The sequence below is a fragment of the Podarcis melisellensis genome, assembly GCF_964234715.1.
Source record: "Podarcis melisellensis genome assembly, chromosome: 6".
Classification (NCBI taxonomy): domain Eukaryota; kingdom Metazoa; phylum Chordata; class Lepidosauria; order Squamata; family Lacertidae; genus Podarcis; species Podarcis melisellensis.
This window is the reverse complement of record NC_138538.1, coordinates 1,744,434-1,758,244: the sequence shown is the minus strand read 5'-3', so window position 1 is coordinate 1,758,244 and position 13,811 is coordinate 1,744,434. Positions and strand designations below refer to the sequence as shown.

The 13,811-nt window shown below is 51.3% G+C and overlaps 1 protein-coding gene across 1 annotated transcript in view; it reads left to right on the top strand.

Moving 5' to 3' along the window:
* Positions 1 to 227: 227 nt before the first annotated feature.
* The window catches only part of TTI1 (TELO2 interacting protein 1), a 28,314-nt gene continuing 14,730 nt past the window's right edge, over positions 228 to 13,811 (top strand). The window contains exons 1-6 of the mRNA XM_081916697.1: positions 228 to 345; positions 1,350 to 3,666; positions 5,805 to 6,005; positions 7,114 to 7,262; positions 8,752 to 8,892; positions 11,981 to 12,185. Coding sequence (XP_081772823.1) covers positions 1,401 to 3,666; positions 5,805 to 6,005; positions 7,114 to 7,262; positions 8,752 to 8,892; positions 11,981 to 12,185 — 2,962 coding nt within the window. The 5' untranslated portion in view covers positions 228 to 345; positions 1,350 to 1,400. The remainder of the gene's footprint in view (positions 346 to 1,349; positions 3,667 to 5,804; positions 6,006 to 7,113; positions 7,263 to 8,751; positions 8,893 to 11,980; positions 12,186 to 13,811) is intronic.

Below are 13,811 nucleotides of genomic sequence, written 5' to 3'. Positions count from 1 at the left end.
CAGCCGGCGCCGCCCTAATGCGCACGCGCGGACTCCTAGCGACGCGTGCGCAGTAGGGCCCGGCAGCCGCGCGTGGGCGGTGCTGCTCCGGTGGGACTTTTGTCGCTCCGTCCTCCCGCCCGTCTCCCCCGCGGGAGATATTTCGCTCCGCCAGAATTGTGACTTCCGGCATGTGGCGAACTCTCGCTTTCTCCCGAGCAGCGCCTGAGGAAGAGAGAAGCGGGGGGAGGCCTGGGGGGTGTTTGGGGAGGGTGGGAATAGGGGGCCAGTGACCTGCCACCCGGGGCCACTTCCAGGGCCTTGCCGGTGGCCTGACCCCGCCCACTCGCTGGACTCCGGCCCCAGGTGAGGCAGTGTGGCTCAGTGGGTAGAGCACGTGCCCTCCGGGCATAAAGGCCAGGCCAGGCCCCCTCCTGCAAAGTTCGACCCCAAAGAGACTGCCAGTCTAGGCCAGGGACGCTTCCAGGCTAGACCAGAGGGCTTGACCCCTTGCAAGGCATTGCAGGGGGTCAGGCTGGATGACCCTTGGGGAACCCCTTCTAACTCCACAATGCTGCGATTCCTGCACTGCAGGGGGGTAGGGGCTGGGTGGCCTTTCGGGGTCCTTTCCGGTTGTACAGTTCCGGGATTCCCAGGCCCCTTCCTTTCTATGCCAGAGGGCTTTTCTTTCCCTCTTCAGCCTCCAGGCATCGGCCGAAGCTGCCCTGCTCTGCACACACTGGGCTAGCTAGTCGTGCAATGAAACTCTTTAAGGGACCAAAACAAACAAACAAACAAAATTCCTTCCAGTAGCACCTTAAAGACCAACTAAGTTAGTTCTTGGTATGAGCTTTCGTGTGCATGCACACTTCTTCAGATACACTGAAACAGAAGTTTCCAGACCCTTCTATATAGTGAGAAGGTGGGGAGGGGTATTACTCAGAAGGGTGGTGGGAATGGGTGAGTGGCAGATAGCTGTGATGAGCCTGTTGACGACTCTTAACGACTGCAATAGGTCTTACAGGAAAAAGCAAGGGGTGAGAAGGTGAAAAATGGCTTTGTCATGTATAATGAGATCAGAATCCAATGTCTTTGTTCAGAACAGGTCTCTCCATGGTTTTAAGTTTAAGGGACCTTGAGACTGCCTGCTGTTTTTCAGAGACTCTTCCTCTAGTTTTTTGAGAACTTGTTATTTCTCCTCTTAAGGCCGACAGAAATTCTGTCAAGGGGCACATTGGGCTTGTTACCTTATTTATTTACTTGTTGTGTTTATACACCCCTTTTTCCCCCTCTGAAGGGGTTCTCTCCTCTTGCCCCTCCTGTAACCTGAAAGCTGCTCTCACAGAACTTATTTCCCCTTCCCTACGCAGGATGACAACGACCGGAGGAGAGGCCTGAGTGGAGGGCGGCAGGGCCAGGCCATGGCTGTTTTTGACACCCCGCAGGAGGCGTTTGGGGCCTTGCGCCCGGCCTGCGTGCAGCTAACCAAAGCCCAGACGGCGGAGAACGTGGAGCTGCTCCGCTCCCAGCTGCGAACGGTCAGCGACTCTGCCCTTCAGGAACTCCAGGAATATGTCCTCTTCCCCCTGCGCTTCACCCTCAAGGTCCCAGGGCCGAAGCGGGAGCGTGTGGTCCAGACCGTGGCCCAGTGCGTGGCCTCGGTGCTCTCCGCCACGTGCGTGAAGAAGCCCGAGCTGCTCCTGGAGCTCTTCTCCGAGCTCTGTGTCTGCCTGGCCTCCCCCTCCAGCCCGCAGCAGCTGGCCCCTCTCTCGGAGGAGCTGAAGGAGGCTGTCTTGCAGGCACTGCTGGCTCTGTTGCATTCGGCCTCCGGCAACGTCCTGGCGACTCTGTACCAGCCCTCCAACCTCCCGCAACTGGGCTTTGCCGTCTCCTTGCTGCTCTCCCTGGCGGAGCAGGAGAAAGCCAAGCAGCTGAAGATCACGGCCTTGAGATGCCTGCAAGCGCTGCTTCTGCAGTGCGACTGCGAGGGGGGCCACCGGCCGCTGGACGGCGAGGAGGCAAAGCGTTGCGGGGATCTCTTCGCTTCCTTCCTGCCCGGGATCTCCCTCACGCTCTCCCGGATCATTGCGGGGGACGTGAAGCAAGGCCATGGCATCGTCGTCTCGGCCGTCAAAGTCTTCTCCCGGACGTTAGCATTGGTCATGGCAGATGAGCAACTGGCGCAGATCCCGCCAAAGAGGGAGGCATCTGTGCAGGGGCAAGGCAGGCTCTCGGAGCTCGTGGTCCACCGAGACCCCGACTGGGCAAAGAGCACAGCAGCCAAGCTCTCCATCCTGATCGCAAAGGTGGTTGGGTCTGTGTCCGTTCACCCTCACTGGAAGGCGAGGATGGAGCTGGTGGAAATGGTCCAGCTCTTGATGGCGACCTGCGGCCGGTCTTTGGTCGACTCCGCCAGCCAGCTCCTGAAGGCCTTGGTTGGCCTTGTCAACGACGAGAGGCCCGAGATCCGAACTCGGAGCAGCGAGGTCCTGCGGAGCGCTGCGGAGCAGGGAAGGGTGGCGGAGAACCGCCTTCTTGCCGACATCCTTTCGGAGGACCTCCACTCCCTGGCCACCACCCTTCCCCGCCTGATGAGCTCCCAGGATGACCAGGGCAAGACGGTCACCTTGAACGTGCTCCTCGGGTACCTGAAGCTGCTGGGCCCCCGGGTCAACCTGGTTCTGAACTCGTCCTCCCACCTCCACCGCCTCTCCAGGGCCCTTGTGCAAGTCCTGGAGCTGGACGTGAAGGACGTGAAGGTTGTGGAGGAGCGGCGTCTTGGGAACGTGCCAGGACCTTCGCAGCACAGCAGCAGCGTCCAGAGGAAGTGCTTCCGGTTCTTTGCCGACGAGCACATATTCTCCTTACTCCAGCAGATCTGCCGGGTCCTCGGATACTACGGGAACCTCTATTTGCTGGTGGACCATTTCCTGGGGCTGTACGGAGAGTCAGCTGTCTACCGGAAGCAGGCAGCCATGGTCCTCAATGAACTAATTGCTGGAGCAGCTGGGCTGGAGGTGGATGTCCTTCACGAGCGGGAAGAGGTGACCAGGGCTGAGGATCTCAGAGGCGTCGTGGCTTCTGTGCTGGAGGAATACGTGGACCAAGCCAACTGGCATCTGGTCACCAGCATCGAGGCTGAGGAGTTGGCCAGAGAACCGGAAGCGAAGCGCTCCGGGCTCCTTGCCGTTCCGCCTGGCCAGCCCCTTCCTCTCCCAGATGCCAAGCTCACCGTCCACGCCATGAACGGCAACATCTGGCAGATTTGCATCCAGCTGGAAGGGGTGGGCTGCTTTGCTTCCGCGCTCAAGCAGGACTTCCGCCCCCTGCTGATCTCAGCCTTGTACCCCGTCCTGGAGAAGGCAGGAGATGCCACGCTCCTTATCAGCCAGGCAGCCAGCGGGGCCATGGAGGACATCTGCTGCGCCTGTGGCTACGGCTCCATCCCGGACCTTATCAACCAGAACGCCGACTACCTGGTGAACGGCATCTCCTTGCACCTGCGCCACCAGGCTCACGTGCCCCGTTGCTCGCGGGTCCTGGAAGCCATGCTGAGGCACTCAGATGCCAATGTGCTGCCCCTGGTGGACGACGTCATCCAGGACATCCTGGCCAAGCTTGACCTGCATCATGCTGACCGGGCGGCCTCGTTCCTTGGGGTCATGCACACTCTGCTGCTGAGGCTAGGTACCCATTCACTGCCATGTTTCTGTCCTGCTTTTTCTTTCAAGTGGTTCTGTTTCCCTCTCACAGGGACGCGGGTGGCGCTGTGGGTTAAACCGCAGAGCCGAGGGCTTGCCGATCAGAAGGTCGGCGGTTCGATTCCCCGCGACGGGGTGAGCTCCCATTCCTCGGTCCCTGCTCCTGCTAACCTAGCAGTTCAAAAGCATGTCAAAGTGCAAGTAGATAAATAGGTACCGTTCCAGCGGGAAGGTAAATTGCGTTTCCGTGTGCTGCTCTGGTTCACCAGAAGCGGCTTAGTCATGCTGGCCACATGACCTGGAAGCTGTACACCGGCTCCCTCGGCCAATAAAGCGAGATGAGCGCCGCAACCCCAGAGTTGGCCCTGACTGGACCTTATGGTCAGGGGTCCCTTTACCTTTACCTTTACTTTCCCTCTCACAACAACAGCGCTGTGAGGTAGGGCTTAGCTGAGGGATGGCGAATGGGCCAAGGTCAGGCTTCGTGGTCATGGGGAATTCGAACCTTCCTCTACCAGGTCCTAGTCTGGCAATCTAACCACTTCACCACCTTGACTGAGGGTAGAAAATCCACAGACCCCCCCCCAAAAAATGGGGGACCTCTGTCTTGTCTGTGCTATCCCAAGGGTCCTGGCCTTGGTTGCAATGTGTGGCTTAATTCACCCATTTCTCCCTTTCAGAAATTCTGTAGCCGAGTTAGGAAATGACCCAGGGCCTTGGATCCGGGCTGGTAACACCTGCACCACTGGTTCCCAAACCTTTTCAGGCCATTGCTCTCTTGGTTCCACATTCGCATCCCCAGGGCCCCCAACCCTGTAAAAATCACTCATCAGGATAGCAGTTTGCCCAACCCACTAGGGAAGAGAACGGCACAATGAAATTCAAAATGGTAACCATTCGTTGCATGTTTATTCAAAATCAAATTAAAGCTATTTAGTTTAATTCAACAAAGAAGATGAACTTGAGTCAATGATACCAGCTTTTCAAATTCTGTTAGTCCTTTAAACCTCTGGCACCCCCTTCCTGCCCCCTTGCCTCTTAGTGCCTTCCTAGGTAACCCCACTGTCCTCCATGGGGTGGTGCTCCCCACTGATCTACACTGTGTGGGGATGCCAAATGACCCGGGAATAACTCCGTTAATCTATGCATGGGATTTCCTTCAAAGGATGCATACTCAGGAATGCATATGTGAGAGTAATATTCAGCACTGAGAGTTATAGCCAACTAAATCATACATGCGAGTAGACCTATTGCAATTGAGGCACCTATGTCATGCCCTTTTAAATTTCAGTGGGTTTGCTCTGGATAGGATCAGCACAGGATTCATCCCACAGTTATTCAGAGTCAAGATCTACCTGTTTAGAAAGGAACAAATTGAATTCCTTGAAACTTCCTTGGTTTGCAGCCTGATTGTCCCAGTTGCAGAGGAAAGCCAGGAGAATTTATAGCTGCTACTATGTACTGTACAGTATCTCTTTTTATATTTTAGAACTTTATTAAGGAATCGAAATATCTTACACAATGAAGCGAGACGATTCAGGTGGCGGCTTGCTATCATAGTTCTATAGAACATGGGAGCATGAAGAGGTTGATTAAAATCAGACCAGAAAATGGGATTATCGTTCTCTCGAGATCAAAGAGGTCTTGTAGTGGATTTTGGTATATAGTCAGCAGCAAATAAATCTGGTTCCGTGGGAATTTGCCAGTTCCTTAATGCATGTCAGAAACATCCATCATGCGAGGGCTGTTGGCTTGGTGGTGTCTCGTAAAACACACATCAAATGATTCCACTCTTCTGCAATTGGGGTGTGTAGGGCCTTCTGAAACCAAATGTGAAGGGAAAAATCAAACATATTTCTCCATTATTGGGCAATAGTCAATCTAGCCGCAGCCAACAAATATAGAATAAGTGTTTTACAAACTAGTTCAGCACGGTGTTACGGACATAGCCTGGCCTGGAGATTCACTGCGCTGTGTCTTTCCTGTGTGGCTTAGCCCTCTTTCCCCAAATTGGGACTTAAATGTATACCCCAGCTGCCCAGAACAGAACCCGTTTCCAGCAACGGCCAAGTTTAGGATTGCTGTGTTGGGCTTGAGGAAGTGACGCTTTCCTCCTCTTGGCAGCTTCCTGGTTTGTGGTGGAGCGCCAAACAGAGAAGAATTTGGAGCACGAAGGGGGCCGTTTCTCGGGAGCAGCTGAGCAGAATGAGGAAACCCCTTCCCCGACACTTCTCACCGCAGAGGCCATGGAAGAGTTCTTCCTCGAGTACGTGAAGCAGAAGCGGATTGCAGAAGGCGATCTCACAGAGGAGGAGGAAGAGGAAGGTCAGTACAGCTGAAAGTCCTTCAGGTCTCTGGTCGGAGCCCAGGACGCTCGTCCCCTACACTCAGGCGCACGGAATGCCATAGCTGCATTTGGGAGAGCTTGATCTTTTAGTGTGGCAGCATTTGCCCTTCGGAACTCCCTGCCTATTGACGTCAGGCAGGCGCCTTCACTGTACCCTCTTTTGGTGCCTGCAAAAAACATTCTTGTTGCAGAGGGCCTTCTCAGTAGTGGCGCCCACCCTGTGGAATGCCCTCCCATCAGATGTCAAAGAGATAAACAACCACTTGATATTTAGAAGACATCTGAAGGCAGCCCTGTTCAGGGAAGTTTTTAATGTGTGACATTCTAATGTATTTTTAATCTTTGTTGGAAGCTGCCCAGAGTGGCTGGGGAGACCCAGCCAGATGGGTGGGGTACAAATAATAAATTATTATTATTATTTATTATTATTGTTTAGACAAGCCTACCCAGATTGGTGTGAGTTTTAACCTGCTTTTAGTCTATTGCTATTTTAACTTTTTGAAAGTTTTGAAATATTGTTAATTTTTCATAGATTTTGTTGTTGTTTAGTCGTTTAGTTGTGTCCGACTCTTCGTGACCCCCTGGACCAGAGCATGCCAGGCCCTCCTGTCTTCCACTGCCTCCCGCAGTTGGTCAAACTCATGCTGGTCGCTTCGAGAACACTGTCCCACCGTCTCGTCTTCTGTCGTCCCCTTCTCCTTGTGCCCTCCATCTTTCCCAACATCAGGGTCTTTTCCAGGGGGTCTTCTCTTCTCATGAGGTGGCCAAAGTCTTGGAGTCTCAGCTTCAGGATCTGTCCTTCCAGTGAGCACTCAGGGCTGATTTCCTTAAGAATGGATCGGTTTGATCTTCTTGCAGTCCATGGGACTCTCAAGAGTCTCCTCCAGCACCAGAATTCAAAAGCATCCATTCTTCAGCGATCAGCCTTCTTGATGGTCCAGCTCTCACTTCCATACTGCTTTGAGACTTTTTTCCTACAGTCAAGCAGTGCAGCATAAAGTTTATGAAATAATAATTTTTAAAAATGTGTTTAAGTTCCACCCTGTATCGTTCCCATAAGTGCCAACCCTCCTTTCTCCTTTCCAGAGGATCAGCTGCCTGCTGTGGAGCCAGAAGCAAATGCGCAGAGCCTGGACACAGAGAGCCTTTTGCCAGCCCATGCTCAGACCGCCAAGGCCGTGATGGAGAGATGTGCCCACTTGCTCTCCGACAAGAGTCTCCATGTGCGGCTGAAGGTATGTCTTGGAGCAGCAGCCAGGTCACCAGGCGCTCTGCTGTTGGCCCAGCCCTGGAGGCGGTATCTAAGTGCCAAAGCCCTTGCTTTGAACATGTAAAACAGCAGTGAAACGAGTTGCTTCGAGCATGTCCACGGTCCCTTTTCCATGCGCCTGAGACTGATGGGCTTGGCTCCCAGCTCAAAGCGCTGATCTTAAAGCCGGCCAGAGGGTACCCTTGGGTATAATGCAGAAAATGGGTTAAATGACACAGTGCTTGGCCTCCTGTCTTGAGGAGCACATCCTCTGTGTCTGGATGCTCTGTGATAAGGGTGTCAGGTGCCCTGGGTCACCATAGCAACACCAGCGAGGTCGAGTGTATGATTTGCAGAGTCCTTCGCCCTTCAGTTGGTTCAGGGATGTGGAGATAGGTATAATAGTCTCCAGGGCATTGTTTTTAGTAAATAATAATAATAATAATTTTTCATTTATACCCCGCCCTTCCTGGTTCAGAAAACCGGGCTCAGGGCGGCTAACAACAAATTTAAAACACTTAATTGATGCTACAAAAAACAGCATAAAATACGGTATCAAACGTGAATAACAATAAAATCAAAAATCAATTTAGGGGGAAAATCCATCCAGTAAACATTAGGTGATCACCAGGGCTAGCTGGCTAAGTTAGTCCTATTTGGGCCAGTTAGGAGGCCAGGGGAGAATTAGCTGTGGGGTCTCAGAGTGGGTAATCTTCACAAAAAGGGGAGGGGGAGGGAAGGAAGGGGAATAAAAGATCAGGCTGAATTCAAATTAAAGGCCAGGCGGAATAGCTTTGTCTTACAGGTCCTGCAGAAGGAAGTGAAATCCTGCAGGGCCCTGGTCTCATGGGACAGGGCATCCCACCAGGTCGGAGCCATCACTGAGAAGGCCCTGGCCTTGGTGGAGGATAGTCTGACTTCCTTAGGGCCCGGGACTTCTAAACTATATGTCCTGTTTTCCCAATTTTGTCCTGATGTTGAGCCCTGCCCTGTTTGCTGCCAGGGTCTGACTCTGGAGCTGTCCGAGGCTGTAGGTTTTACACAGCAGCATTTTGCTAGCATGGTGGTGGTGTTAGCAGATCTCTCTGCACATAAGTAGATAGCAGTGTCTAGCTTTGTCTTGTGTCTGGAGACAAAAAGCACATTGTTCCTTTGAACTGTTTTCCCCTTAACTGGGGACTCTGGAAGAAGCCCTCTACTGGGAGCAGGAAATCTCTGGAGACTCTGCTGGGGCTCCACACCCTCTGCCGACACATTACGCAAGTTGAGGGGTGGTCAGCTACCAACTGACTCCCGCAAGTGACTACCACATTTTAGTCTTTGGAAAAGAGATCAAGGACTGTTTCCTTCTCCAGGTGAGAACAAAGCAAGAGCGCTGAACACTCTCATATCGCAGAATCCCTCGTCTAGCTGTCTCCACCTCCGTTAATGCCATTGCGTTTCTCCTCTGAATTCTCCTGCGCTTCCCCTGGCAGGTCTTGGATGTCTTGGAGCTCTGTGTGATGGTGCTGAGTCCCCATGAGAGCCACCTCCTTCCGTTGGCCCATCGGACGTGGCCTGCCCTCGTCCACCGCCTGACCAAGGATGACCCTCTGGCCGTTCTCAGGGCCTTCAAGGTGAGCCTGTTCAGAATCCTCAGCACCCACCCACACCCCACCAGGCACAGCAAGGGGCTGAACTCGGCCCCCGACACAGTTCCGGCAAGGGAGGAGCCAGCCGTCTTGACCACAGTCTAGTTTTGTGGGACTGATCTGCTGAATTTGGGGCTTCCCCCTATTAGGTTGTATTGAACTTTTGCAGATTCTGAAAATGAAGGGTGCTAAAACGTTGTAACGTGGCTTGGGGATTCAAAATATATTTTGGTTAAATTAATACAATATAGTTTTCTTGGTAAGGAAAATTGCATGGAAATGATTGATTGCCAGGTATTTTCAGTTACATCACCACCATCGTTTAGCATTAGCCGACATTTTCAGAAGGTGAAATTAAAAGTTATTTGGTTTTCCAAAAGGAGTTTACATGATTCTTCATCAGATGTAGACTTACCGAGCTAAATGCTGTCTATAGTCACTAAAATAATAGCAGATTTGAATTCCTCACACCCAAAAACACATTTTAAGGAAAGAGATTTGCAAAAATTAAGTTCCTCCCCTAAAATGGCACACCCTGGCCCTCTGTTTAATAAAACTTTTTTTTAAAAAAAAAAGAATATGTGATAATAATAATAATAATAAAATTTTATTTATATCCTGCCCTCCCCAGTCGAAGCCTGGCTCAGAGCGGCTAACAACAGTAAAAGTAACACAGTTTACATAAAATCACAATCAATTAATTGAAATACATTCTAAAATCAATTCAGAATCAAATTAATGGCAACCATTGGGCTAGAGTTCTGTGTGGATCACCAAAGGAGGGGGTCAGACTGTGCCTTGGCCAAAGGCCTGGTGGAACAGCTCTGTCTTGCAGTCCCTGCAGAAAGATGTCAAGTCCCGCAGGGCCCTGGTCTCTTGGGACAGAGCATTCCACCAGATCGGAGCCACAGCTGAAAAAGCCCTGGCTCTGGTTGAGGCCAGCCTAACCTCCCTGTGGCCCGGGACCTCCAAGATGTTTTTGTTTGAAGACCATAAGGTCCTTCGTGGGGCATACCAGGAGAGGCTGTCCCGTGGGTACAAGGATCCTAGGCCGTATAGGGCTTTAAAGGTCAAACCTTCAACCTGACCCTGTATTCCACTGGGAGCCAGTGCAGCTGGTATAGCACTGGGTGAATGTGATCCCACGGCGAGGACCCCGTAAGGAGTCTCACCACGGCATTGTGCACCCGCTGGAGTTTCTGGGTCAGTCTCAAGGGCAGCCCCGGTTTCTGAATATCAGCTGCTGGAAACCACAGAAGGCCGATCGCCACAGTGGCCAACCAGACGCCTGTGGGGAGAAACCCACAAGCAGGATTCGAACGCAGGAGCCCTTCTCCCCTCCTGCAGTTTGCAGCAGCTGGCAGTGAGAAGCATTGCTGTCTCCAAAAGAAGGCCAGTCGTCCGATGAGAACAACGCAGATTTGCAATAAGCAAAACAGGGAATAAAACTAACAGCCTGACAGTGCGGCCCAGCGCTGAGCTCCGTAGTGCTAACTGAGCCAGAGTGTGGGGGCACCAGGTTGGCTTCTGCAGCTGCAGCCTGGCTGAAAAAGCAGAGTGAAAAACAGGGTCACAGGGGGGAAAGTGGCGCAGCAAAGAGGAAATCTCCCTCGCTATGTTTCATCTCCTGTTTGTTTCTCAAGGGCTGGTGCAAGATCTGGTCTTCTTGGGGGGGGGGATTGTGCTCCCCTTTTAGCGAATCTGGCCCAGCTGTGCGCCAGCAGATTCTTCCAGTTGCCAACTAACCTGGCAAGGAAGAAGCATTCGATGCCCTCCAGGCTTCCAGCTCCGAGATCTGGCCAACAAGGAGAGCGTTTGAAGTGCAAATGGGGGACAAAAAAAAAACCCCCAGCCAAGCCTGCAATACCCAGCCAACATCTCAAGGACCAGGCAGGGAGAGGAGAAGACGTTATCGAGGAATGCAGTTACCTTTTCAGCATTTTGAGATATGCTGCCAAGCAGCAGGGAAGGTGATACTTTTTAATTATAGAAATCCCTTTGATCGTGGTGGCCTCCTTTCTGAAACTGCAGAGAGGGAGGGAGAGAACTTCATTGCGGCAGGGGACCCAACCCTCCCTGTGCTGGGTGGGCCTCCTCTTGGCAGCCGAGTTTAGAATCGTAGAATTGCGGAGTTGGAAGGGGTCCCAGGGGTCATCTAGTCCAACCTGCTGCGATGCCTAGAGGCTTAGCAGTTCTTGCACTTTCTTGTCTTTAGTCCTTTGCATGATGCTGCAGGCACCCCCAACTTGCACAGTCGCTCTCATACACAGAGCTGTGCGGCACTGTGCAAACAGTGTGCAAACCCAACCTGCAGTATTTGCTCCGAGCCCCCCAGATATGGGCTGAACGTGCTGTAGAGAAATAATAATAATTTATATTCATAGCCCGCCCATCTGACCGGGTTGCCCCAGCCACTCTGGGTGGCCCCCAACAAAATATTAAAAACACAATCAAACATCAACCATTTAAAAACTTCCCTTCTAAAAGTCAGATACAGTGGTACCTCTGGATGTGAACGGGATCTGTTCCGAAGCTCCGTTCGCATCATGAGCGATTTGCCACGTCTGCGCATGCGCACAACGTCATTCTGAGCGTCTGTGCATGAGCGAGCGGCAAAACCCGGAAGTAACCCATTCTGTTACTTCCGGGTCACCGCAGGATGCAACCTGAAAAGATTCAACCTGAAGCAAACGTAACAAGAGGTATGACTGTAGTTGTTTTATCTGACGTCTGGGGGGAGGGCGTTCTGCAGGGCAGGTGCCACCACCGAGAAGCCCCTCTGCCTGGGTCTTGTGGCAGATCGCCTACTCAGTGCAGATTCATGCAGAAAGCAAGTCTGGGTGCAGGTGGCCTGGCACAGAGCGGCTGTGCTCTGAAGCAGAATGAAAAAGAGTCCTGCTTTTCATCGCAGGGGAGAAGGGGAATGGAATGGAGTATCCCGGGAAAGGGCATAGCTGGCTAGAAAACTGCACAGGAGCCCTCAATATTACAGCATTTTGTTGCAGATTACACTCATTCAAGCAAATGTGACTTGCTTCTGTGAATAAGAGCCTGTTTGGTGGAATTTCCGCAGGTGCTGTGCACTTTGGGAGCCCACAGTGGCGACTTCCTGCGGCGGCGATTCTCCAAAGACGTCCTGCCCAAGCTGGCAGCCTCCCTCGTCACCCAGGCCCCGGTCAGCGCCCGGGCAGGGCCCATCTATAGCCACACACTTGCCTTCAAGCTACAGCTCGCCGTGCTGCAGGGCCTCGGGTCCCTATGCAAAACTCTGGACCTTGGTGAGTAGTTAATCTGTGGAACTCCCTGCCACAGGAGGCAGTGACCAACCTAGACAGCTTTAAAAGAGAATTAGCCAAATTACAACAGCCGAACCTTTGTAACCTTAGGATAACAGAGCTTGGAAAAACTATTTAAATGTACCTTCCCCCCAAAACCGGAAGCTTTTCTGCTGGGGTTGATAGGCAATGAATTAAGAAAAGCAGACCAGAGACTGCCGCCAGAGTCTCAGTAGCCCCAAAATGGAAAACTCAGGAAATACCAACACTAATGGAGTGGCAGACAAAAATGGTTGAATATGTAGAATTAGCAAAACTGACCCATAGGATCCGTAACCAAGAGGAAACAAAGTTCAAAAAGGAACGGAGTAAATTTGTCGAGTATATAGGTAATAACTATAGATGTTTAAAGGCTGTAGCAGGATTAAAATAAATCTTGTGATTTGTGTAGAATGCAACTAAGAACCTGTGAAAGAGAAAATTTAATATGAAAGCCTGTTGAAGGGAGGGACGTCGGTGCGCGATAGAGCGTGTAGAAAATAAACAGACATATGATTATTGAACTTTAGAGTATTTATTTTGTTTGTACATGTTAAAGAAGACAGAATAAAAAGCGTATAAAAAATAATAATAAAGGATAACGGAGGTTGTTGCTTGGGAACTGCAGCACAAGGGGCTTTGTCAGCCTGGTGCTTGGGAACGAGCCAGAGGCAGGGCTGGCAGAGCTGCTTTCTGCAGGGGTTGTGTGAGCATCTCTACCTGCCCAATGCCAGGTGAGAAAGTCTTTAACATCAGTCTTTAGTCTTTAATCCATCTTTAACATCAGCAGTAACATCTAGACCGTGAGCGCATTTCAGCCCTGTTCTTGAGTTCGTTCAAAATCTAAAACAGCTTTATCTTATATTTCTTTCTTTGAATTTGTGCCATTTAGGCTTTTAAACCTTTTTGTAAAAGCAGCACTAGAATTTTCACAGTTGAGTCCTCAACCCTTTATTATTGTGCTTTGCTTTCTTCAAGTTGGGCTTTGTTTAAAACTTGCCATTTAGTTTTTCAAACCTTTTTTGTAAATTCACTATTAGAAACTGTATCTTTGAGTCCTCAATCCTTTATTACTGCTCTTTGCTTTTCCTAGTCAAGCTAGGATTATAATACGTCAGAATTTTGGGGGTTCTACCCTTGTTTGGTTTGACCAAACTGTGGGAGGCAGTGGAAGACAGGAGTGCCTGGCGTGCTTTGGTCCAGGGGGTCACGAAGAGTCGGACACGACTAAACAACAACAACAAACAACCCTTGTTTGAATTTTGGTCATTTAAAGTTTATGATTTTTCTATTTCCTTCTGAGGAAACTGAAAAGTTCAGTGAAACGAGGTTTGTATCCGTCATCCCGTTAAAGGCTTTGTTCTATTTTAGGTTTTTCTGTCCTGTAGCTGATGCCAGGTGAGAGGCAGATGCGTGTGCTTTGTGGGAAACAGCCTTGTAAGGACTGCAACTCCCTGTGCTCCTGCCTTCTCAGGAACCAAGTTTCCCTTCCCCCACCCCAAGGCCTCGGTTCACTCTGCAAGCCCTAAATCTTGCCTGACCCTCCTTGTTTGCAGATGCAAGCCGACGCTCTGCCCACCCTCCGGGGCG